At 51.5% G+C, this 25,821-nt stretch overlaps 1 protein-coding gene across 5 annotated transcripts; it reads right to left on the reverse strand.

Annotated features, from left to right (window-relative positions):
- Positions 1 to 536: 536 nt before the first annotated feature.
- Positions 537 to 24,096, reverse strand: SGK2 (serum/glucocorticoid regulated kinase 2). Of its 5 annotated transcripts, XM_081097308.1 has the most exons (17): positions 23,949 to 24,096; positions 19,534 to 19,730; positions 18,616 to 18,772; positions 18,379 to 18,444; positions 17,793 to 17,842; positions 17,213 to 17,270; positions 16,945 to 17,028; positions 16,558 to 16,620; positions 16,015 to 16,146; positions 14,856 to 14,968; positions 14,568 to 14,604; positions 13,446 to 13,532; positions 11,167 to 11,262; positions 9,779 to 9,934; positions 7,448 to 7,537; positions 4,030 to 4,235; positions 1,106 to 1,493 (listed from the first exon to the last, which is right to left on the reverse strand). In XM_081097308.1, exons 4-16 carry the CDS (start codon positions 18,418 to 18,420, stop codon positions 4,071 to 4,073), a joined length of 1,173 nt encoding a protein of 390 aa, XP_080953434.1. In that variant the 5' UTR covers positions 18,421 to 18,444; positions 18,616 to 18,772; positions 19,534 to 19,730; positions 23,949 to 24,096; the 3' UTR covers positions 1,106 to 1,493; positions 4,030 to 4,070. The 5 variants fall into 5 exon arrangements, with proteins under 5 accessions (XP_080953435.1, XP_080953434.1, XP_080953437.1 ...); XM_081097311.1 differs by lacking the exon at positions 16,558 to 16,620 and having other exon boundaries at positions 23,949 to 24,094; XM_081097307.1 differs by lacking the exon at positions 18,616 to 18,772 and having other exon boundaries at positions 23,949 to 24,083.
- Between the last annotated feature and the right edge of the window lie 1,725 nt (positions 24,097 to 25,821).

A 25,821-nucleotide genomic window follows, 5' to 3' on the forward strand; every position in this document is an offset into this window, starting at 1 on the left:
CCTGGACACGGCGCCCGGTTGCCGGGAGCTCCGGGCCTTGGACTTGCAGCGCGATGCTCGTGGGTTTGGGCTCCCAAGGAGGTCAGGGACGACTTCCCGGAGGAGCGTTTAGTGGTGAAAGGGTGACATGAGATCGTTCTTTCTCTTTGATTTGTCCTGCCACGTTAAGCACCACAGTAACAGACCCAGGATATGGCGATGAACCCTCCGTCCCGGCGTCTCCCAGCGAGGAGTTAGACCTGGTCAGATCTCAGAAAAAAGTGAAAATATAAACTGTCTTGAGGGAGCTGCGAGGGGCCGGATCTGGGCCGAAAGGCGCCCCGATGAGCAGCGCTATGAAAGGAGAGGGATACTCATTAAGGCGAGGGCTGGGAAGAGCGTTCCGGGCCGGAGCTGCTCCTGCGAAACAGCCATCGGCCTGAGAGCGCGCAGGTGCCCGCAAACGGCCTCCCTGCGCCAGGGGAGCGCTCTGGACGTGCGGGCCGTGGTGCAGTGCCACCGCCTCGCGGGCCAACCCAGTGAGAGCAGACTGCGGACAGTTTCTATTTGAATTTATGTTTGTTAGAATCTTCAGCCTGTGCAGAGTGGCAGGAGTGTAGGGATCTTAAAACAAAACTCGTGGTGCCTTTTCACGACTACTGTCATTGCCAAGTTCGAAAGTGGAGGAGGGTGATTCGGAATTGTCTTCCCGGGGATGCTGTATTTTGGTGCAAAATTGGGTGACTACAGTCTTCGGTGAGGGATACAAATGGAATTGATGTGTTTCCTTTGCAGAGAGAGCAGGCGGTGCCACTTGAGTGCTGGTACCCTTCTGCTTGATGTAGAGTCAGTGTTGGCTAGAAGAACAAGAGGACCTGTCCAGAGCGCGTCTCCCACTGTTGGGAGTTGTGGAAAGAGCAAAGGTCTTAGAATCAGCTGCCACCAAGTTTCATTCCTGGCTGTGCCTTGTACCAGCTGGGTGACCCTGGGCAAGTTGCTTAATCTCTCTGAGCAAGTGTTCCTTATTTATAAAGGGAAGTTTAATTTCTAGGTGCTGGCTGACTGTGAGGAGTGTAGATAATGCAGGTAACACTCAGAATGTGCTCAATAAACATAGGCATAGCATGATCAATGTCATAGTTTTTCTTCATTTTTATTTTCTATCCTGAAATTTTTGTGATCTTATAGTCTTAGAACAGAGAGAGTCATTATGGGTTTCCTAGTCCATAGCAGATTGTGTACGTTTGGCAGTGCCAGCACGTTTCGGACAATTAGAATCTTGAATTTTGCTCTGGGGAGTTGGGGGAATTGGGGCCCCTCCCTCATGTTCCACATTTGTCAACTAACAGACACTGTTAAGATAGGAATCAAATCAGACTTTCAGAATTCTCAGTGCAGGCCAAAGGGTGACAACAGCTCTGCTGACCAGCTTTGGTCTCCAGCGTCAGTGTCATTGGTGTGTTTTCCATGGTCTTCCGCTTCATCCCCTATAGTTCCTGGGGCAGGGGGCTGCGCTGGAAAAATGGGAGAGAGGAACTTAAGAGGAAAAGGCAATAAAAATCACAGCACACAGTGATGTTAAGACAGCCCCTCTCTTTCCCACAAACCAAAAAAGAATACCACCCAGAAGGAGGTGATGAATCACAGGTTTGGGAAAGGAAACCCCTTTCCACTGAAATAAAGCAGTGTGATCTGTAGGGAGCGGCTATAAGGTTAAGCCTCAGACTGACCTGTTGGCAAAGCCACAAACAAGTCCCAGCTTAGAGGGCACAGCCCTCTTAGCATAATTAGGCTTGACCTTAAGACACACCCTAGATCACTGGTTCTCAACCTTCCTAATGCCGTGACCCTTTAATACAGTTCCTCATGTTGTGGTGACCCCCAACCATAAAATTATTTTCGTTGCTACTTCATAACTGTAATTTTGCTACTGTTATGAATCGTCATGTAAATATCTGATATGCAGGATGTATTTTCATTGTTACAAATTGAACATAATTAAAGCAGTGATTCATCACAAAAACAATATGTAATTATATATGTGTTTTCCGATGGTCTTAGGCGACCCCTGTGAAAGGGTCGTTCGACCCCCAAAGGGGTCAAGACCCACAGGTTGAGAACCGCTGCCCTGGATCTTATCTGGGAAGCTAACAGGCTGTGGGAGGTGCAGCAAGTGCTGCCAAAACAAGTGAAACGCATAAGAACACTGTAACTGTGGTGACCACTACCTTGTTTACTTCTGGCTATAAAATAAAGCATCAGCTTGCCCTCTAGATCTCTCTCTGTGACCTCAGCCAGTCACAGGAGATCCACCTAGACCCAGCTTATTCTCTTTGTCTTTTCTAAATCCTTCCCTGTCTCTCCCCCTCCCCCCAGGCTCACCAAACCCTTGGCTGTGCTGGCCCGGCACAATGATCCATCTACAAGTGCAGGGTGTTCTGACTTCATGAGGTTATGTGCTCAGGTTCTGTCCAGAATTACCTTGAGAAATGACTAATCTTGAATACATGGAGCTCCACAGGTGGCTGGGAAGCTCTGCACCAGCCTCCGGCCCTGTCCAAGGCCTGGGCTCCCCATGGCCTTAGAACTGCCAGACATACAGGGGCAGGGGAGGTGGAGCACAGCATGAACTTGGCAGCCAGGCTCAGACCATGAGCCTCCAGTTCAATGTCTCATCTTCACCCCATTTCTCACCACCTAGTTTTTTCTGATTAATTCCAGATTTGGTTTTCACTGGAGGTTTTGATGGCCATTCTGTTGGACCTAACGGCGAGAGGCAGACGCGCACCAAGGATACATGTGGGCGCCCTTGAGTCAGCTTATGTGGCTCTAAGTCCCAGCTCAGACCCTTACTAACTATGTGACCAGCTAGGGAACAACTCCGACCCTGTTTCTTCCTTGGTGAAAGGGGACAGTAATAGTTCCTACTTTGGGGTTGTTTGGATAAAAACTGATAATAGACTTGAAAGAATCTAGCACAGAAACTAGTTCAGCGTAGGCTGCTGTTCTGAAGCTGATTTGGGCCAATTCAGCCAAAAAAAGAGGGTGTTAAGAGGATCAGACATTCTCAAGATTATTCGAAAGCTAGAGGTCGAGACTCAAGGCTTCCCAGGAATGACGGGAATGACATCTCAGATTGATATGAAGAAACTGGCGCTGCTGCCACTGAGTCCCAACTGCTCCAATTTACAGTGTTGCCACTTCTACACCAGGAACTGAGCTTTGCAGGTGCTGTCACCACAGCTACCACATGAAAGCGAGCTCCCCACCCTTCTGTGAGTCAAAATCTGGCACAAGTATCCCTGGGCCACACGCCTGGCCCTAGCTGCAGGGGAGGCTGCAAAAGTCACTTTCTAGAATCTCAGCTACTGTAAATGGAGGTTATGGCCCCTCATCCAGACTCACAAAGTAGGAGGTACCCTGAATATGGGAAGGGGTTCAGAGGCCACGCAGACGAGCCTGATAACAAGTGTCTAATACCCACAACGAAGAGATGCCATCAACACAGGAAAATAAGAGGATGTTGGGTGATACCCTAAAGGCTTGTCACATCTCCGTCATTTTATACTTGGAAATCAAAATGTAAACACCAAGAGGCCTTCTGGTTACCTACGCAATGTTTCCCCTCCTCAGTGTCAAAAGCCTGTGTTATTAGGCGTGATAATGTGCCAGTGATAAGTCACATATCCCAGCCTCCATGACAGGTAGGCATGGGTGGCTAATGAGCAGAAGTCATTGGTTGGGGCTTCTGGGAAGTTCTGTAAAAGTGTCCTTCTGCTCTTCTCTCCCTCCCTCCTTTTTTTCCCTACTCGGAACGCAAAAGCAATAGCTAGAGCTCCAGTAACCACCTTATGATAATAGAGCAATTGATATTGAAGCCATTTGCCAAAGATGGCAGAGCAAAATACAGAAAGCCTCTAAGTATCTGATGACCTGTTGTCCCAGGCCTAGACCACCTAACACAGTTCTTTATGTGCTGGGGAAAATCATCTTATTTGAGCCATTGGTGCTTTGAGTCTCTGTTCCTAGCAGCTGAAGGTAAATCCTTACAGGTACCAGCTGTCTTCAGTGGCTTCACAGGTACTTGTCTCCTAGCAATCCAAGATGGCATCATCCTCGGGCACATAGGAAAATCCCAGGAATGCACTTGAGGCCCCGGAGCTGCTGGCCACAGTGTCGGGAGTGCAGCCAATGGACTTTGACACGGCTTCCTGGGTGAACTCTGGGTCAAAGTGTTTCAAGTCAGCAGGTCCTTCCTGTGAATAAATAAATGCCAACGATGAGAAGGGAACACAGGGGTCAGAGCTGCCAGAGGAACCCACAAACCCTGAAAGGGATGTTAGGCCTCCCCGCTGAGTGCCTTCTAGATACCCCTACTTAACTGTCACCTATGCATTTACATTAGTTATTTTTTCTATTTTTTTAAAATATGTTTTTATTGATTTCAGGGAGAGGGAGAGAGAGAGAGAGAAACATCAGATAGGCTGCCTCCTGCATACTCCTATTGGGGATCGAGCCCGCAACCCGGGCATGTGCCCTGACAGGAATCAAACCGTGACCTTCTGGTTCATGAATCGATGTTCAACCATTGATCCACACTGGCTGGGCTACATTAGTAATTTATTCCACGAGGTCCAATAACCACTTATCAATTCCTCTAACCGCCTAGCACCCTCCCAGCCCGCCACACAATAACCCCAAGACAAGTCTAGTCAACATGTTCTTACTGAATGCCTACCAGGCACTGTTCATGGCCCTGGGAATACAGGAGAACAAAATAGGGTGGGCCCCTGCTTTCACAGAGCTTATATTGTGCAGAGGGTAGGAGGATGAATAATTAGCATCTACACAAACGGGTAATTCTGGGTGTTGATAGCTCTTATAAAAAAATATAACTTAGGGTAATATAGTAGAGAGTGACTGGGCTGCTTTAGCTGTTTTGTGTGAGGGACATTGTAAAAATGGTCACAAATTCTCCATCCCCACCCAGACGTGGAGTCTCTTTCCCCATCCCTTTAATATGAGTTAGCCATGTGACTTGCTTAGGCCAATGGGACGTTACCAAATGGGACGCAATCAGAGGCTTGAAAAACACACACTGGGAGTTCTCTCTTGCTGCATGTGGAGCCCTAAAGGCCAGGTGATCAGCCCAGGCCACCGTGCTGGAGTCTGAGAGGCCTCGTGAAGGAGAACCCAGCTGCCCCAGCTGCCAGCCAACTGCCAGGCGTGTGAGTGAGGCAAGCCTGGATCATCAACTGCCAGCTGACCTGCTAGCTGGCTGCTAACATGAGAGAGCCCAGTAGAGTCAGCTGGCCTGGCCCAGGCCAACGAAACTAACCAACCAGCCCATAGAATCAGAATGAAATAAAAATTTGTTTTAAGCCACATAGTTAGTGGGTGGCTTGTTGCGCAGCAAGAGCTAACCAATACAACCTCTCTGTGGAGGAGGCAGTCTGTGGAGGAGACTGAGCCACCTGGGTTTTATGAAGTAAGCAAGTGAGCAAGTGGAAAGGTCCGTAGATCCACTCTAGAACCAAAGAGACTGTGGCTCCCAGCTTCTCAAAAGGCCACAGGACACAGTGGTACTAGCTCAGGACTTAGCATTCCAAGACCAGAATGTGAATCCTGGCCCCATTATGCTGTGTGGCCCTAGACAAGGCAGGTATTTTCTGTTTTCCTGTTTGTTTGTTCGTTTGTTTTTTAATGAACAAGGACATTGATGCTAAAGAAACTTATTCAAGCCCAGGCCCTCATGGTTCAGTGTTTAGAGCATTGGCCACACACCAAAGGGTCGTGGGTCCGATTCCCAGTCAAGGGCATGTACCTCTGTTGAAGGTTCAATCCCTGGCCTCGGTCAGGGCATGTACGGGAGGCAACCAATTCATGTGTCTCTCTCACATCGATATTTCTCTCTATATCTCTCTCCCTCTTACCCCCTTCTACTCTCTCTAAAAATGTCAATGGAGAAAATATCCTCAGGTGAGGATTAATTAAAAAACAAAAACTTACTCAAGGTCTCACAAGTGATAGGTGACAGAGCCAGGAATCCACCCCCACTGTGCCTCACTCTAAAGTTCACGCATTGTATGATATTACCTCCCTGCCTAGTAGTTTGCATGTTATTCTCTCTCCAGGGTGCATGTCCAATATTATCCTCAAATTCTTTTTAAATGTCCCCAGATAAAGAAACTTTTAAGGTGTCTGGACTGAGTGTACCCTAAATGACAACTGATGTCAAGAATCTGGTGCTCAAAGACACGTTCGCGAACAGGTAAATCGCAAAGGAAAGATGTCGGTAGGAACATTGGCAGTGTTGAAGTGTGCTGACTGCTCAGATGAAGGGGATTTGACATTGCTTGACCCTTACAGGTGGCCAAGAGAACTCCAGTGTCCACCTCAAATGGGGTTCCTTTTTTTCATACTAGCACTGCTAATTAACATTTAAAAACAAACCACCTTCACTGTAAATCAAAGAAATAGAAATTAAAACAATGCTAGATGCCATTTTATATTTAACATATTTGCAAAGTTAAAAGCAACGTCACATGCTGCAGAGAGTAAGATGAGAATTCTCCCACAGCCTCTACTGGTCGGAAATAGATTGCCCTTCCTAACACACGGCGAGGGCAGTATGAATCAAGAACCTAGAAACATTCACAGTCTTTGACCTGGTCATTCCCCATCTGGACTCCATCACAAGGAAATAATCAGAATTCTGGACGATAGACACTTAAAGATATTCATCAGTACGTTATGATAAAAAAAAAGTTGTAATAACCTAATGTTCACCGTTAGGAGCCTAGTTGAATAAATTATATCACCAGCATAGGGTTGAAATAGTATGAGCTACTTAAAATGGTCCTTACAAAGTTTTATATGACTTGGGGAAATAATGGCATAGTATTTAGCAAAGAAAAGGGGGTATGGAGGAGACATATGTGTATATATAAAATATGACCTATGTAAACACACACACACACACACACACACAGAAAAATGACTGGAAGGAAACATGCCAGCTATGGTTTCTCTTGGGTAGTGAGCTAATAAGCTTTTTCTTCCTGCTGCTTTAAACTTCTCTGTTTTGCATACTTTCTACAATGACTATATGCCATTTAACTTATCAGGGGAAAAGCGAACCATGGGGGGAAAATGTCTTTACAGGGCTTTTCCCCCTCTGGGTGTGCTACATGACACAGAGCACTGTAAAAACTGCAAAGCCCTGTGCAATGAGAGTTACCTATGCTATAAGTAAAGGCGCAGAAGCATGGCTCATCACACAGAGCTGAACTGGCGGTCAGGACTTTGGGTTCTAGACCAGTTTCTGCCTCTAACTTACTATGTGGCCTTGGACAAACCATGGAGCCGCCTGGACCCTTGGTTTTTCCATCCGTAGAGAGTTGGCCAGATGCCTTCCAAACTGCCCCCAGCCCTAGCAGCTAGAGTCTGGAACGCGGTGACCTCTTACCACGTTTGGGTTGAAGGGTGGGGTCAGCCTCTTGTGGTACAAGTCATCCCAGTTTATGGGGCTGAAGAATACGTGGTTCTTGATCTCAGTCTGCAGAAAGAAGGTGCTGATCAGAAGCAGCCCTCTCCATGGGTGCTCCCCTCCCCACCCCACATGGCCCTGAGCTCCAACTCTATTGGCAGCTGGCTGTCAAGCCCTAAAACCCTTGCTGAGAAAGTAACTTGCACCTCTGGCTGGTTTCCTGGAACAAAAGAGCGAGCATTCTTCAGCCTGACACTCCTTTTCTGGATCACCAGGAACCCAACCCCTTTCCCCCATGACATCTGTTTATTCCACATCTACTTAACACCTACTCTGTGCCGGCACCAGAAGGCTTTGAAGGTATGTCATTGAACAAGACAGCAGACTCTGCCCTCAGGGTTCCCAGGGAATCTCGGGGACCCCGCCCCACTCTGCCTTAGTGCATTTTGACTCTTTCAGAATGCAAACCAGAGAAATAGACAAATGAATTCACTATGAAAGGTTTAGAAAGGAAATCCCTAAGAAAAGCTGCAGGTTCCCAGAGACCCAGAATTTAAGACTCCACCTTGGGCTTGTTTCACCACTTCTTTCCTCCAAACCAATGTCAGTACCAACTTTCTCCTGTCCCAGCAGGACCCCCTCTCTATCTGTGTTTCTCAAAGAATGATTCTCCAGCCACTGTACCTCTGGGCTTGTTAAAAAGCCAGATCCAAAATATCCAAGATACCCAAACCACTGGTAGCACTGGTTGCCTCTAAATTAAGGAACTGGGTAACTGGAGGGACTTTTTCTGGATATTCTTTGAATTTTGATCGATGTGAATGTAGATATTTTTTTAAAATCATACATATTTTTTAAGATGAAAATTTCCACCTAGAAGGAGTGGACCAATCTTCATGAAAGTCACATTCTTTAAGCTGTCCAGGGATGGGTAGGCAAATGCCCTAAATGTTGTTACACTTCACAGTATCTGACATGTAGGGCTGTCTGTAAAAACACTTAAAAAGCACTGACTATGTGCTAAGTGTTAGCCTAAGTGCTCTGCATATCTTAATCCATTTGACTTTTGTAGCAGCTTCAAGCTAGGTGCTGTTGTTACAGATGGGGAAACTGAGGCTCACAGAAGTTGAGTGTAAGTGGTGGAGGAGGGATCTGAACCAGGTAGCCTGTCTCGTAGGCCATGCATCTCAACCACGATGCTGGAAGAGAAAACAAAGTTCCGGGAGAAGAGTAGTGTGGTCTTCCTTTTATAAATCCAAATGATCTTTGGCTGCGTAGAGAATGTAAGATTATTTTTTAAATGCTACTTTAGTGAAAAACATATAAACTTGTTAAGGGGATGGACTGCGACTTATTCATCTCTATATCCTGAGTGCCCAGCCTGGGCAGTGGCAGGGAGGAAGTGCTCAGATATCTGAAAAGCCGGTCCAGTACACTCTGCACAGAAGCCAGAGGAATTTATTAAAACTTAAATTGGGTCTTACCACACCCCTCCTCAAAACACCCTAAAGCATACCACTCACTCTCCTCCTCGTTCCCACCACAGGACTTTCGCACATGCTGCTCTGTGTCTGGGATGCCTCCTCCCAGCTCTGCATGAGTGGTTCCTTCTCTTCCTTCAAGTCTCAGCTTAATTGCCCCCTCCTCAGGGAGGCCCTCCCTGACTATAGCAGTGTGAATTCACCCCCTCTCATTATTTTCTGTCTTAACTCATTGTTCATTTATTTCCTGATACTTGCCATACTCTGTAATAATTGTATATAATGCTTGTTTGTTGTCTGCCCTCCCCCGTCTCCCCCCCCCCCCGCAAAAAAAAAAAAACCTAATAAGGGCAGAGACCCAGTCTATTGAATCCCTAGCATCTAGTTCAGTGATGGCGAACCTTTTGAGCTCAGCGTGTCAGCATTTTGAAAAACCCTAACTTAATTCTGGTGCCGTGTCACATACAGAAATTTTTTGATATTTGCAACCATAGTAAAACAAAGACTTATATTTTTGATATTTATTTTATATATTTAAATGCCATTTAACAAAGAAAAATCAACCAAAAAAATGAGTTCGCGTGTCACCTCTGACATGCGTGTCATAGGTTCACCATCACTGATCTAGTTCCATGTCTGGCACATAGTAGGTGCTCAGTAAATACTGGTTGAATAGAACTAGACTGAAGGGAGTAATCAAGCAGCAGCAGCTGTGAATATCCAAATGAACGAATTAGCAGTGCTTGGTTTCACAGACAGCTGGATGCCTGTCACTGTGCTGAGCTGCCTCTGCAGGAAGGGGCCAGGGCGCCTCTGGCAAGTCACCTACAAAGTCTGCCTTGGAGCCCAGCCGCTGCCTCTGGTCCTTGTGGAGAAGGGCTTGCAGGAGGTCACAGGCAGCCACCGTCCGGCCCACAGGGATCTGTAGTGGCTGGTGCAGAATGTTCTCATACATCTGGGAGATGTCTCGGCTGTAGAAGGGTGGCTAGTGAGAGAGGGGGAGAGCTGCAGGATCATCCATGTTCAAGTGGACACAGGTCTCAGAGAGACTTGGAGCAAAGCTGGGTCACTGGAAGGGTTCAGCCAGACCACGTCTTGTAAAATGGCTCACAGGGCAGACTGCAGAGGGACAGAGAGACCTGGGCTTCTAGCACAGTGGAGAGGGCTGCTGGGAAGGCTGAGGAGTCTCTCTTCATGGGTGTAAGGCTTGTGGGCCTCCTGGAGCATCCCCTATCCCACCTCTCCGAATCTGGCTTGTGCACCAACTTTGCACTTTGGAAAGTTTACGCTCTCCCGTTCATCATTTCATCCCAGCCTCACAACCATCCTTCGAGACAGGTAGTAATTGTTCAGATGAGAAGACAAGGCTCAAAGAGATTAAAGCCTGTGGCATAGCTAGGAAGAGAGCCAGGCCCCAACCATATCCAGAGCCCACCTTTCCTGATGCTCTTCCTCCCACCTCCTCGGCCAGCTCTTCCTTCTCCAGACTCCACGGAGCCTGCTCGTCATATCCACGAAGCTGCCCAGAGTGAGGCCTGCCTGGGGCGACTGCACTGCCTCCATCCAAGCAGGCAGCCTAGGATGGGGTCCCTTTCCACAACCTACCGGCACTGAGACCCTTCTGAGCCTCAGTTTCCCTTTCCACTGATTAAACGAAGAACAAGTCCATTTCCTGCAGCCACCCTCCAAAGGCTGTTTCGAGGCACAAGAGGAGTAACATAAGAGACAGTGTATTATAAAGTGCCGAACTAACAGTATGAAAATCACATATAATCCTTGTAATAGTCACTTTGGTGTCATTTTCTTTTTTATCCTCACCTGAGTACTTTTTCCATTAATTTTTTTTTTTTTTTAGAGAGAATGGAAGGGAGGGAAGGAGGGAGACAGGAAGGAAGGAAAACAGGGGAGAGGGGAGAGGGGAGAGGGGAGAGGGGAGAGGGGAGAGGGGAGAGGGGAGAGGGGAGAGGGGAGAGGGGAGAGGAGAGAGAGAGAGAGAGAGAGAGAGAGAGAGAGAGAGAGAGAGAAACATCAGTGTTCTTCAGGCCAATGCTCTAACCATTAAGACAAACCAAACCGGCCAGGGCTGGCATCATCTTTTTTAGCTTGGAGTGGCCTGTTCAGTTCCTTGAGGAGCCTGAGCAGGTGATGTAAGGAAGAGACCACCCCCATCTCTCCCCAGAGCCAGATGTCCCTTGCAGACAGCTGCACCCCACTCACCAGGCCATGCAGCATCTCGTAGAGGACGGCGCCCAGACACCACCAGTCCACCGCCCGATCATAAGGCTCTTTACGAAGCACTTCTGGAGCCAAGTACTGTTGAGGGGAAACACACTTATCTGAAAGACCCTCAGCCTCAGTCTCCCCATCTGTAAACAAGGCACTTGGAGAAAAAGATCGTGGAAGAGATGACATGTTGGGGCCACATGTCTCCTACACGAGCCATATCCCCTGCTCCCTGCCCCTGGCAATGTCCAGGGAAAGGATGGCTGGGCTGTCAGGCTTTGGGAGACCAGCTCTGTCCAGCAGACTCCTGCCACACACAAACACAGACAATGGCTCCTGCTCAGAGGGGTCATCTGTCCATCGGTTACCCTAAAACCAAACTGAGGAGGCCCAGCTGAGATCTGGAACCCGACCTTTCAGGCATAGGGAGAAAAATGGAGCAGCTAAAGTCCTGCCCCATGCCAGGTCCTACAGCCTCAGCCCCACAACCCCTCCCAGACATCTGTCCAAGCAACTAGTGACCCTTCTGTCCGGAGTTTAAGGGAAGGTTTGAACCCCAGGGCTGCATAGAGGCCTTGGCTGGACAGACAGACGTGTGAATTACTGCTGGGACACATACATTTTAACCCCCCAGGCTCTTTGTGGCTGAAAGAGGGCAGAAGTAAAGTGCTTCCTTCACACTTGCAAGCCCTGATCTTAATTGTCAGGCTAGGCCCTCCTGTTGCACATGTAGGACCACAGCCACTGTCCACACATGGCTATCAAACACTTAAAGTGTGGCTGAGATGGCCCATCAGTGTAGAATACACACCGATTTCAAAAATTTAGAAATAAAGAATAAAATATCTCAACAATTTTATATTGATGGTATGTTGAAATGACAATATTTTATATATACACTAGGGGCCCGGTGCACGAAATTCATGCACTGGGTGTGTGTGTGGGGGGGGAGTGTCCCTCAGCCCAGCCTGCCCCCTCTCACATACTGGGAGCCCTCAGGCGTTGACCCCCATCACCCTCCGATCGCCTGATCGGCCCCTTGCCCAGGCCTGACGCCTCTGCCAGAGGTGTCAGGCTTGGACAGGGGACCCCCATCTCCCCCCCCTATCACTGGCTCTGGCCCCCGCCCAGGCCTGAGGCCTCTGGCCCAGGAATCATGCCTGGGCAGGGGACCCCCATCTCCCTCTGATCGCTTGCTCCACCCCCCGCCCAAGCCTGATGCCTCTGACCCAGGCTTCAGGCCTGGGCAAGGGGACCATCATATCCCCCCAATCCCCGGCTCTGCCCCCCACCCAGGCCTGATGCCTCAGCCAGAGGAGTTGACCCTCATCACCCTCCAGTCACCAATCACCGGATCGGCCCCTTGACCAGGCCTGAGGCCTCCGGCAGAGGTGTCAGGCCTGGGCAGGGGACCCCCAGCTGCAGGCTCCGCCCCTGCCCAGGCCTAACGCTTCTGGCCTAGGCTTCCGGCCCGGGCAGCAGGGACCTGCAGTGGCAGCGGGGGACGCCGCGATCGTGGGCTTCGCTTTAGGCCCAGGCAAGGGACCCCTAGCTCCTGGGACTGCCAGCTTCGACCGTGCCCAGCTCCCATCGCTGGCTCCACCCCTACTTCCTGCTATCACTGGCCAGGGCGGCAAAGGCACCTGATTCTCCGATCATGGCTGGGGGGCAGGGCAAAGGCGGCCGCCTTTGCCCTGCCCCCCAGCTCTTAGCTCCCACCTGGGTTTCAGATCACTGTCAGTGGCAGGGGTCTTCTTCCTGCTTTCCCTTTCACCTCCCTGCATTGTGCCTACATATGCAAATTAGCCGCCATCTTGTTGGCAGTTAACTGCCAATCTTAGTTGGCAGTTAATTTGCATATAGCCCTGATTAGCCAATGAAAAGGGTATCGTCGTACGCCAATTACCATTTTTCTCTTTTATTAGTGTAGATATTGGGTTAATTTAAATATATTATTAAAATTAATTTCACTTGTTTTTTACTTTTTAAACATGGCTGCTGGAAAATTTTAATTGCCTATATGGTTTGCATTTCTGTTTCTATTTCTATTGGACATCACTGTGGCAGAGTCCTCAGCAGCTGGCGGGGGCCCAGCAGCCCCCAGAGCTGATGCCCCCATTATGGCGATGAGGAAACCAAGGCTGAGTGCACAAGCAGCTCAGGAGAAGTGCTTGGGTGGAAGGAGTGAGCCCCTTTAGCTGTCACCTGTCACCTCTAATCAGGAGCTGTGGCCTCAACCACCCGCCTGCCTTCTCTTCGGAGTTTTAGCTCACCTCAGGGGTGCCACAGAATGTGGACGTGGTCTCCTCCGGCTCTACACCTTCCTTGCAGAGGCCAAAATCTGTCAGGACCACGTGTCCCTGCAGAGGAGGGAAGTCAGGGACAGGAGCGTGGTCTAAGATAATGGTATGGCCAGGCCTAACCCCAATGCCCAATGCCCACCCCCCAGGGCAGCACCTCTGGGGTCTGATGCCCCTACACAGGCTGAGGTTTTACTCAGCAACCCAGGGCTTCTGGACTGGGAGCTGCACAGGGGGCAAGGTGGGGAGATGGCATTCCACTGTCTGCCCAGCTCATCACAGACTCAGACCCATGCCCTGTTACACTGGCAGCTCTAGAATGTCCTGGCTGCAGAGGCCTGGTGGCAGAAGTCCCTTGACAGAGGGCTGGGGCCCAGAAAGCAGCTACACCCTGTGCAGCTGGGCAGGTGGGTGGCTGGTGGAGGTCGTAGAGTGAGTGGATACTGCATGATTCTGCCCAAATCTCCCCTTTGGGAGCTGTCATGCCCATCCCCCCACCCGTGCTGGGACACTGCCCTCACCCAAAGTTATGCCCCTCCCTAGGGGCAATCCCACCAATGACTGACTGATGCAGGGGCACAAATGCCCAGCCTCCTTGCCTCAGTTTGGAACAGGTCCAAAGAGCCATTCCATCTGGGGTCGTCCCTGCGCTATAAGATCATCTGAGGCCTCACTTCCAACCACAAGGAGGAGGTGAGCTTCCTTCTCTGCCCAATCCTGCCTTTCACCCCCTTAACGGGAGATCTCTTGAGAGTGGCCCCTGATAACCTGCACCCAATGCTTCATCTCAGGGTCTGTTTCCAGGGAATCCAATCTAAGACATGGAGGGACTACAAAATCCACAAGCCTCCACCTGGCTCCACCTCTGCCCTCTATAGACCTCCTGAATACACATGTGCACACCCACGTACATATATACATGGTCTTGTGTGCACACGATGCACATATATACAGATGTACATATATATGGGTATGTGCACACATATATTTGAATGCATCTCTACACAATGCATGCACACCCATACACATACATGTGGGTACACAACATTCATTGCAACCATGCACATACACACATACGCACACACACACACAAACCTGGCAGTCCAAGAGAATGTTCTCTGGTTTCAGGTCCCTGCATAAAATGAGAAAAGACGCTGTGACGGCTCAGCCACTGGGTGAGGACAGTTGGGGACCTGCGGGCCTGGCGGGAGGACTATTCATGGAGGCTCACAGAGGTGTCCGGGGGGATGGGCACTTGATCCTAGAAAGGAGGAGGCTCTCACCCTACCCCCTGGGGGCATTTTCCTCAGACAAAGGGCCAGTTCACTGGCATTTCATCAGGATTCAGGCCCACACGACCCCTGAACCACAGGCAGGCCTCACCTGTAGATGATGTTGAGGGAGTGCAGGTAGCCAATGGCACTGGCCACCTCGGCAGCGTAGAACCGGGCGCGGGGCTCCAGGAACCTGCGCTCCCGCTGCAGGTGGAAGAAGAGCTGGAGAAGGAGGACACTGTGAGAGGGTTTCCTGGGGGGCTCCAGCTGCTGGAGGGCAGGGGGCAGCAGCCCAAGTCACCCCTCTCTGAACAGCAATGTACTCAGACAACAAAGGACATGTCTGCCCCACCCCATACGGCAGTTGTGGGTATCCACAGGGTCAGCAGGAGAGATTAATTCACATGGACTGAGCACCTACTTTGTTCCAAGCTCCAAGCCAGAACCTTTCACGTTTTATTTAATCCTAATGACCGCCTTCAAAGTATCACATATGACGCTAGTTTCACCTAAGAGGAGTCTGGGACGGGTCAGAGCTGTCAGGTGACTTGCCAAGGTCACATAGCTTGCGATTGGCAGAGCTGGGATTTGAAACTGGGTGGTTCAAAGACAGGTTTTTCCTCCAACCCAGGTGATAAGATTATCATGACCAAGTCAAACTCAGCCCAGGATAGATCGGCCTGTGGGCCAATTGCTTTGGCGGGTTTTGCTAGCATGGAAAACCTTCCAACTCCATCAGGGGACTTAGGGATGCAGGACAAAAACTTCCCTTAGCATCAGGCCAAAGTCATGAGGTCATAGAGCTTAAATCTGGGGTCACTGAGGAGGCCTCACTAAGAGCCAGAGTGAAGTCCAGGAAGGAACTCAGCTCATGCAGCTGTGCTGCTAGGTCACCAGGGGGCCTCAGGTCTCCATTTACCACAGTGATAGGCCACCCTCCTCCTCCCTCCCCCACCCCCCACCCCCACCCTTTGGCCTCTGTTGTAAACGGGGGCATTGCAAATCTTGACCACAGAGCTCTGGTAACATTGACCTTCCAGGTGAGTCGGGCAGCTTTGCAGGGGGAAGTCAATACAGATCCACATTCCAGTCCTGGCTCTGCCAGGTTTGGGCTGGTGGCCCGGAGCAAGTGATTAGCTCCTGAGCCTTGTTTCCTCCCCTACAAAATGGGTCTGTTGTATGGATGATGTGAGAGCATTCCAGAACCTGGCACACAGGGGGTATGTGGGATGGACAGCTCCCAGGGCAGCCCCTGCAGCCCCACCCACCTCTCCTCCATTGACGTAGTCGAGCACGAAGTAGAGTTTCTCGGGGGTCTGGAAGGAGTAGCGCAGGCCCACGAGGAAGGGGTGCCGCACGTTCTTCAGAAGCACGTTGCGCTCCGCCATGATGTGGTTCTGCTGTGAGGTCACAGACAGGGGCCGTGTCACCGCCCACCGCTCGCTGGTGGGGCTCCCCTGCCCTTCCTCAGATGCCCCCTGTGGCTCCTCATTGCCAGGCCCGGCCCCTTGCCTAGTATTCAGGGGTCTGCGTGGTCAGTCTCATCCCCAGTCAGTTCACACGGGTGCAGCTCCAGCCCCCAGATCAGGGGTGATAAACAAAGAATATACGATTTCTGCATCCACGAGGCCACATTCACGCCTTTGCTCATGCTGTGTCCCCTGCCTGGGCACCCTCTTCTCAGACCATAGAACCCTACCTTCAAGGCCACCTCCCTCAGGAAGACCTCCCCTCCCCACCCTCCTGATGTCCTTGTTAACGTTAATTCCCTCTCCTGGGTGCTTGCTCTCTCCAGCTGGGGTTGGAGTTACCAGTAAAGAGACTCGGATCAGTGAAAGCATCTGGAACTCCAGGATGGCTGTGGCTGGGAGGGCCTTTGAAGAGTAGGAGGTGTGACCACATTCTGCACAGATGGAGTGGCGGGCACCCAGGAAGGGCAAAGGACTGTCCACTGTGGGGCCCAGATTTCATCGGAGGGAGGCACAGGCTGGGACTGGCTCCTCGTGCAGCCTGTGGCTGACGTGGTTGGCCTGCTTTCCTCGAGAATGGTAAGCATACTGGCACCAGCTGGCCCCCTGCTCAGACCCCCTCTGCACCCAGCCCATGGACCCTTCACAGTTGGGACCCATCTGGGGAAGCCCCCCGAGCCTGGGAGTCAAGGAATAGGAGAGGAAATGCTTATGCCTGAGCTCTGGTACCTCTTTATTCTTTAAGATGAACTTTTTCTGCAGCACCTTCACTGCATAGAACATCCCGTCGGACTTGCGCTTGGCCAGGAGGACCTGAACGGAAGCAGAAATGCAAGGTCCCGCAGGTGACCACTCCTCTGATGGTCCCAGCGCCGGCCCTGCATCCTTGGACCTGCAGGTTGTGAGCTCCCTCTTTGCACATGCAGGTGATAGGCACGGGGTGGAGGAGGCTGGAGAAGGGGAGACCTAGGCTTCCCACCTTCACCATGTTACTCACCTTCCCATAGTTGCCTTTGCCAATGACTTTGAGGAAGTCGAAGTCGGTGGGCCGGGCACTGGGGGAAGAGGGAAGAACACGGGTCAGCATTTGCAAGATTGTGAAACTCCATCCTGAGATCAAGTCCAGACTTCTTTTTCACTTTGAAGGTGGGGAATACAGGGAGCTTTCCTACAGCCCAGCCTCCTCACCACTGAAGAATGGCATGTCCTCCCAGCCAACAGGGGCTTGTAAGACTGGCCCTGCACCTGGGGATCTCACGATCAGGTAAACAGCAGGTAAGGTGGGGAGAAACCCAGACACAATGCATAGAGGTGAGGGAGCCGGCTCAAAGCCTGAGAAGGGCCTGAAGGGCAGGGAGCTGCTAATAATGCAGACTTTGGGGTGCATCCCAGGCCCAGGACTCAGCATAGGCAGAGGCTGGGGAACTCGTGGGGGGTAAAGCTGGGAGGTGGTCCGGGGCCCAGGTCACAGAGGGTCTTGAAGGTAGACCAGAGAGCTTGGATTTTACTCCCAAGGCTAGGGGAGCCCGGCCTGAGGGGAGCCAGGGAGGAAAGTTGCCTTAGAGACCAGAACTCACTTTGGGTTGGCTGAAGGCCCCAGGTTGATGTTCCCATTGGCCCTTGAAGGCTAAAGACATTTACAGAAAGAAGAGATTAATATCAACAGGTTCCTAGTCCTTGGCTCCCTTTTCTCTGGGCCCCAGGCCCTGATCCATTCTACTAGGCTACCTCCTTCCTTCCTTCCTTCCTTCCTTCCTTTCTTCCTTCCTTCCTTCCTCCCTGCTTTCTACCCTCCTCCCCACCCCACTCCCCCATCCATCATCTCATCTGCTTCTCACAACCACCTTGGGAGGCTGCTGTCATGCCAGTTGTGCAGGTGAGAAAACTGATGCCCAGAGAGCGCTGTCCAAGGACTTACTACAGGCTGTTCCTCGGACCAATCCCATGATTTCCCACCCCATTTACTTCGTGAAGCCTTTGCCCAAGTCTCTTCTCTATTTATCCTGCAAATGGCTCACTTCTGTGAGCTCAGAGTGACCCCTATTGACCCCCCAGTCCTGTCTGGGATGACCCACCTTCCTGGCGGGTGCTGGCATAGATTTCCTGAGCCATGTAAGGAAGTGAGCCCCCTGCTGGTGGGCAGGGGAACCAAGACCCACTCACCTGTGGACTGGAAGTCCCCGCCATGCTGGCACTAGAGTCCATTCTGTAACAGTGATAGGGTGGGTGCTGGGGGCACAAGGAGGAGCTGGCATGAGAGAGCTGGTTGGGGAGTTAGCTCCACCTGTCTAGAGCTTCAAGCACCGCTGCCCTCACCACCCCTCCCCAACCCCGTCCGTGCACCTGCCACAGCCTGAGCTTTGGCAGCAACCCCTGCCTGGGACAGGAAAGGATACCCACTGGACCCAGCGTCTCCAATCAAACATCTCAGGAGGGAGGGAAGGAGAATGGTCAGGATGGCTCCTCCCAGGCTGAGTGTTTTCCAAGGACAAGGTAGCAAGATCCCTGTGAGCCAGGGCAGCTCCAGAAGTCCAGGATGGCTAGGCCTAGGGGGACTCTGGCAGAACATAAAAGTTTGCACCCCTCCCCCCATTTCACAGGTGGGAAGCCTGAGGCCTAGAAAGGGACTTGCTAGGATTGCACAGCTTGTGAGGGGCAGGCTGGGCTCCCCAGGCTCCCATACAAGCATGTTGTAACCCTGAATTCCTGTAGAGAGCCCCTGAAAGGGCACTGCCCTGGGGGCCTTGGACTAATGCCATGGAGAGTCCTCAGACTGGCCAGTGTCTAGTTGAGATTAAACAGATCAGCTGGTCTAGGCCCAGGGAAAGGAGGGAGCACCGTGTCTTCCCTGCCCCACCCTGCAGGCTGGAGGAGGCTAGCATATCTAGGCCCTGACTCAGGATGTCCAGGGCCCCACAGCCCCACCCCTGGTTGGAAGGCCAAGGCCAAGAGCTGACATCCCAGATGAGATATCAGCCTGCGGGAACTGCTGGGTACTGTGCATCCCAAGACCACAGCCTTGATTCTTTGTGGGGCCCGGGCTGCAGCCTGGCCTCTCTGGGCAGACACTGCCCATCCTTCAAGGGGGCACCTGGCACCCCCCCCCCCCCATGGCCTTCTTGGGAGCTGAGAAAGTGACCACGGGGGAAGGGAGGGAGTCCCCAGCTCTGTGGAGCCCTGAGAAAGCGAGCTGCAGAGCTGCCCATGGGGAGCACAGCCTGTGCCCCAGGCCTACGCTCCTGTGATGCTGCCACACCCTCTCCTGCGCTGACTCTGATGGCCCCTCTGCCAGGCCCTGGCCTCCCCGGCCCCACATACCTGCGCCGGCCTGAGGAGAGGCCTTTGAGAGAACCAGCAGTTGGAGCCGGAGGATGGGCAATGGACAACACAGCCTCTCTCTGTTCTCCCAACAAGGGCTGAAGTGTCTGTGCCTGGCGCCGGCCTGGCCCCAGCTCGGAACTCCCGGCAGCATCAGCACCGAGGGGACCGTTGATGTCATGCAGGACCCGGCAGAGCTAAAGATGGGATGGGAAACCTCTGTTCCCTGGGGACATCGGCTCCCCCTGGGGGTGGGCAACAGCTGCAGGAGAGCCCTGGAGACTCCGGGCTTGTTAGAACATGTGGGTGTGGGTCAGCATGTGTGTGTGCGTGTGCAGGTGTTTCACGTATAGATGTGCTTCGGCCTGTGTGTCTGTGTGGTGTGTCTGTGTGTCCCTGTATGGCAAAGTATTGTGTCAGTGTGTGAGTCCATGCAGATGGCTGCCTGTGCTCTGTTATGAGTGTGTGGCATGGTGACCTTGTCTGTGTAATTTTTCTGTGTGTCTGTGCAACTCTGACTGTAAGTTCTCAGTGTGCATGTGTGTGTGCCTCAGGGAGCCTCTGTGCAGTGTGTCAACGTGTCAGTGTGTATCTATGTGTTAATGTGCTTGTGTGTATGCATGTGGTCGCATGTGGGTGTCTACCTGTGTGAGTCTGCAGATGAGTATAGGTGTCTATTGATACATGTGCATGACAGTGTAACTGCATGTATATATATAGGTTATTGTATGTCTGCATTCACATTGGTGCAGGTTGGTAAATCTCGTGTGTGTGTGTAGGTGCCTGTCTGTAAGATATGCTCCCTGCGGTATACCCAGGCCTGATGTAAACCATCTGGGACTGAAGATGAGGTCCCAGGACCTCCACCATGGCAGCTGAGAGCCCTTCGCGCCTCCCCAAGAACCTGAGAGGAACCTGGAGCCCAGGTGTCTGGCTCACCCAGCTGGCCTTGGTCTTTGAATGCCAAGTCCTTGGCCACTGGGGCCTTTCCCTGCTGGCCCCTCCAGGACTCTGGCCTGCAGTCCCCAGGATAGGGCTGGTTGGCCCACCACTCTGCGACTATGTAAGAGTCAGGAAACATGGTCCCAGCCAGCACTTGGCTCATGAAGTTCTTGTTCCCTGGTGTGATATTTAGGTACTCATGGGTCTCTCCTCTCCCCCGGAGTCATGAGGGATGTTCTAGGGAACGCAGGACTTGACATGGCCTGACACAGCCCCTGTTCTTCTGGAACTTTCTGTGTGGCTGCCACATGCCACACCCAGACCTCTGCAATTCACCACAGTGGAGGGATTTATGGGGCTGGGCCAAGGGGCTTGGTCAGGGCGGGACCTGTGCCTAGTGGCCCCAGGGGTTCTCTGCGGGCTCTGAGAGCAGGGCACTGGAGGTGTCAGCCAAGGAAACCGAGTGAACAACATCAGAGCCTACCATCTTCCAACAAAATAGAAATGTTGAACCAATACACAGATGGGCAGGGTGTCATGTTGACAAAACACGTGGCAGAACAAGGACATTTCTTTTCAATAACAAGCCCCTGATTGGCCCTCCAGTCGGCAGCACTGTTTAGAACAGGAAAGCAATGGCAGTGATAATTATAACCTGAATGTTCCACCACAAGGCGCTTCGGAATATTGCCGCTGTAATAGCCCCCTTTGACCTCACAGCCCATCCAGGTGCTGTCCATTTCGCTGTTCCCCTTTTCAGTTCAACTCCTTGAAAGAACGGTGTGGACTCAGCCTCCATTCCTTTTTCTGTTCTCTCTTGAACCCATCACAAAGCTTTCACCCCAATACGGCACCGAAACGGTGGCTTCCGCGTGCCAGGGCCAGTGATGGATCCTCTGTCCTCCTCTCGAGAGCTCAGCTTCTCGGGAGGATCTGACACACCCACTCCTCCCACTTGGCTTCAGGAGCTACTGGATGCCCGCCCACCTCACTGACTGCTCTTCCCCCACCTCTTCGGCTGGATTCGCCTCCTCTTTTTAGCTTTAACACTGGCCTGTCCCAGGGCTCAGTCCTTGGACCTCTGTCTACACTTGTTCCTAGTTGAGCTCAAGCACTTTCATGGCTTTGAGTACCAAGTGTACGCAATAATTCCCAAACGTATCTCCCTGGTTCTGATTCTCTCCTGAATTCTGGATTGAAATAGCTAACGGCTTCCTCAACCCTTCACTGGTTAGATGTCCAGAGGCACCTCAGACTCAACACGTCTGAAACCAGTCTTGACTCACTTTTCTTCCACTCTTCCCTGGCACCACCACCGACTCAAAAGTTCAAGCCAGCAACTTGGAATTCATTCTAAAAAGCTGGCACCTTACCCCATCTCCTCTCCTCCAAGAAATCCCAAGAGGCTCGACCCTCCAAGTGCATCCAGTAACCCATTGCTGCAACCACTTTGCGTGGATCACTGCAACAGCTGCCCTACCGATTCTCTATTTCTTTTCTTTTTTTAAGTTCTTTTTTTTATTTTTTATTTTTGGTTGTTAATCCTCACCCGAGGATATTTTTCCATTGGTTTTTAGGGAAAGTGGAAGAGAGAGGGAAAGACAGAAAGAAACATCGATGTGAGAGAAACACATCGATTGGTTGCCTCTTGTACCAGCCCTGACCAGGGCCCAGGCTGGGGAGGAGCCTGCAACCAAGGTACGTGCCCTTGACCAGAATCGAACCCAGGACCCTTTGGTCTGCAGGCCGATGCTCTATCCATTGAGCCAAACTGGCTAGGGCTGATTCTCTATTTCTATCTTTACCCAGTACAAGCTCCCACCAAAAGCCAGAGTGACTCTTTAACAATGTAAATCAGATCATGTGACTTTGTTGCTCAAAACTTCAGTGGCTTCCCATCACTTGGAGGATCAAAATCCAAAGTCTTTACACTGGTCAACGAGATTCCCCCGCCCCGGCTTCTGCCTCCCTGCCCACCCATCTCCACTGCTCTCCTCTCACAACACGCCAGCCTCTCTGGCTTTCTGGCTGTTCCTCAGACACACAGTGTGTCCCCTGGCCTCCTGCCCCTCGCACTTCCTCTGCCTAGAATGCTCGTCTGCAGAGCTGCCTTCCGCTAACCTCACAGGGTCTCTGCTCACGTGTGGCCTCTCAGACTTCTTCTGATTCCTGGTGACCGCTTGTCCTGGCTTGTCTGGGACTTCCAGGTTCCCAGGATGTGGGACTGTCAGTGCTAAAACCAGTACAGTCCTGGGCAAACCAGGATGGTTGGTCGCTCTACAAAGCCAGTGTCGCTCACTCCCTCTCACTTTCCTGCGCTATCTTTTACTTCGGAACGCTTATCACTCTTTGACACCTTCACACGCAGTGTCTTGTTTGTTTTCTATCTCGAATGGGAACATTGGCTCCAGGAGGGCAAAGACTCTCTTGTTCACTGCGGACTGCAGCACCGGGAACGGGGCCTAGAAGGCAGTCGGTGCTCCCTACATATTTGACGAATGAATCAAGGAATGAATTGATAAGATAAATTACAGGACACATACAAAATGGAATATTACCCAACAGCAAACAAAACTGACATACAAGCCTATGTGCATGGAAGCAGAAACATACATGTGCTACAGTGTCAAGCGAAACAAACCAGATTTCAAAATGGTAGGTGTACCAGGGGTACTGTCTTTGTACAGAACAAAAGGACAGGTGGGCACACGGACATCTGTGTAGAGCCACAGCCACAGAGAAAGGTCTGAGGGCCATGACCCAAGGTGACAGTGGGTTAGCTTATTTCTTATCCTTGTACCACCGTGCAAAGTCTCTAGTCCCGGTGGGAACTTCGACATGCCCATTGCACACCCTCTCCTTCCCCCATCACCTTGACTGTGAACCCCACATCTGAGCAGCTCTCTGCTCCTAAGGCTTCGGGCTCCCTTCTCTGCAGCTGGACCTGACTTTGTTCCCACAACGCCATGGGTTGGGAACTATCATCGTCCCTGTTTGAAGGAGGAGGACGCTGAGGCTCGGGGAGGTGAAGTGACTTGATCAGGCCACATAGCTAGTAAGTGATGTAACTGAGACGTGAACCCAGGCAGTCTGACTCCAAGGCCTGGAATTTCAGGAAGGAGTTAGGAATTTAGAAAAGGGAAGCATGAAGTTAGTGGGAAGGAAGTGAGAATGTACATTGGTGGTTAGGAAGGAAGACAACTAGGTGGCTGAGAGGTAGAGAGAGTGGAGAGGGAAGGAGGCTATGGAAGGAGGGCTAGGGGGAAAGAAGTTAAGAAAAAAAATTAGGAAAGAAGGAAGCAAGGCAGGGTGGGGGAGGAGAGTTAGGAAGAAAAAAGGGAACTAGGAAGAAGGGTGTTAGGAAGGAAAGTAAGTAGGTAGTTAGGAAGGAAGTTGGCTAGGTAACTAGTTAGTCGGTTTGGCAGACCAGCAGGCTGGCAGGCAGGTGTTCTGCCCACAGCTGAGCCTCTCACCTGAAAATGCTGGGTCCCAGCTCAGGTCCTGGGGAGCAGCCCCAAGCACAGCTCTGCCCTCCCGTCTCTCTGCATGGTCCCCCAATCCTGAATCGCCGGAAGAACCTTCCCAGTCAGGGGTGACCTGTCATCCACTCACTCAAACTGCGAACCAGCTCAAGTTCAACCTCCCAGCTAGGCTAGCTGAGAGCTGGCCACAGGGCCCTGTTACTAATTAACCACGGGACCTGAATCACCATGCTGGCTGCACCCAGTGGCTCCTCAAAGGCCCTGCCCTGGGGAACCTCTGAACTTTTAAAAGCTACTGCACTTTTAAAAGCTATGTGACCTTGGGCAAGCGACTTCAGCTCCCTAAGCCTCACACGAATTGGTGATGATGGTGTATATCCTGCCTCAGGGAGAGTCTCTGAAGTCCCTTTCAACACTGTCCCAGTTCTGGTGTCTGAAATCTCCCCCTCCCCTTCCCTCCCCTCCCGAGTTCAGCGCATATGCTGACTCTCCCACGCAGCCTTCCCTGACTCCATCAGCTGAATCACGTTCCCTTCTAGAGCCTGGGGAGCTGACCACCCAAAAGGCTTGTTGCACACAATTCTCTCCTCCGCCAGTCCCTGATAGGACCACCAGCCTGTGTGATCAGCCCTGTTGTGGAAACCTCTGGGGGGAGGGGGCAGCTCATGCCCACCTGAGCCAGCCTCATGCCTGACACCTCTGGCACGCTCTTGTGTTGAGCCAAAGCCTGCTGTCCAGAGCTCTCCTGTGCTGGCGCTGTCCGGGCATCCACGTGGGAGAACGACAGCTGGCTGAGACCCAGGCCCCGCTCTGCCCTTCGGAGACCTAAGTCCCAGGAACCAGGGCCCAGCTCTCCCCAGCTCCCAGGGAGGGAAGGCTTTCCCTGGTTGATCTGAAGGTGCCCAGGCTGACGGTTCTAACTCAGGGCAAGGACAGGGCCCGGCCTGCTGGGCAGGTAAGAACAGCTCCACCCAGTGACCCCTCCTCAGCAGGCAACTCGGTCTGACTGCCAGGATGCTTTCTCCAATCGTGTGTCATTAGAATGTCAACAACTTCCAGCCCTGGTAGGGCTTTAAAAGCTGGCAGCTCTCACAGCGCCCCAGAGGAGCGCAGTGTGCCCCACTCCCCGCCTCCACCAACATACCCATCAGCATGTGACTGGCCTCCGTGGAAAGGGGCGGTGGCTGGCCCAAGTGCACCAAGCAAATCAGGGCAGAGCCCCAGTCCTGCCACTTTCTGGAGCTGTCCTGTTCCTGCTCCACCACGCCCCTCCTCCCTGCACTTCCAAAGCCAGTTTTTAAAACCCCACATAACAGTATTGGGTACAAATGTTATATCCGGTAAGGGTCTAATATCCAAGATTTACAGGGGACTCATACATCTCAACAAAAGGAAGATAAACAACCCAATAAAAAAAATGGGCAAAGGACTTAAGTAGACACTTTTAGAAAGTGGACATACAGAAAGCCAAGAGACATATGAAAACATGCTCAAAGTCACTAATCATCTGAGAGATGCAAATCAGAACTACAATAGGTACCATCTCACACCTGTCAGAATAGCTGTCATCAACAAATCGACAAACAACAAGTGCCGGTGAGGATGGAGAGAAAAGGGAACCCTCGTGCACTGCTGGTGGGAATGCAGACTGGTGCAGCCACTGTGGAAAACAGTATGGAGTTTCCTCAAAAAACTGAAAATGGAACTCCCATTTGATCCAGTGATCCCATTTCTAGGAATATATCCCAAGAAATCAGAAACACCAATCAGAAAGGATATATGCACCCCTATGTTCATAGCAGCACAAGTTACAATAGCTAAGATTTGGGAACAGCCTAAGTGCCTATCAGCAGATGAGTGGATT

Source organism: Myotis nattereri, assembly GCF_964212035.1.
Source record: "Myotis nattereri genome assembly, chromosome: 8".
Lineage (NCBI taxonomy): Eukaryota > Metazoa > Chordata > Mammalia > Chiroptera > Vespertilionidae > Myotis > Myotis nattereri.

Excerpts from the sequence above, each read along its gene's own strand:
- SGK2 (XM_081097308.1), bottom strand. The coding sequence starts at position 18,420 with ATGGACTCTAGTGCCAGCATGGCGGGGACTTCCAGTCCACAG. Across the intron at positions 13,533-14,567 it reads ACATTCTCTTGGACTGCCAG|GGACACGTGGTCCTGACAGA; the intron begins GTTTGTGTGTGT and ends CCTCCTCTGCAG. Across the intron at positions 4,236-7,447 it reads CACCCTTCAACCCAAACGTG|GAAGGACCTGCTGACTTGAA; the intron begins GTAAGAGGTCAC and ends ATTTATTCACAG.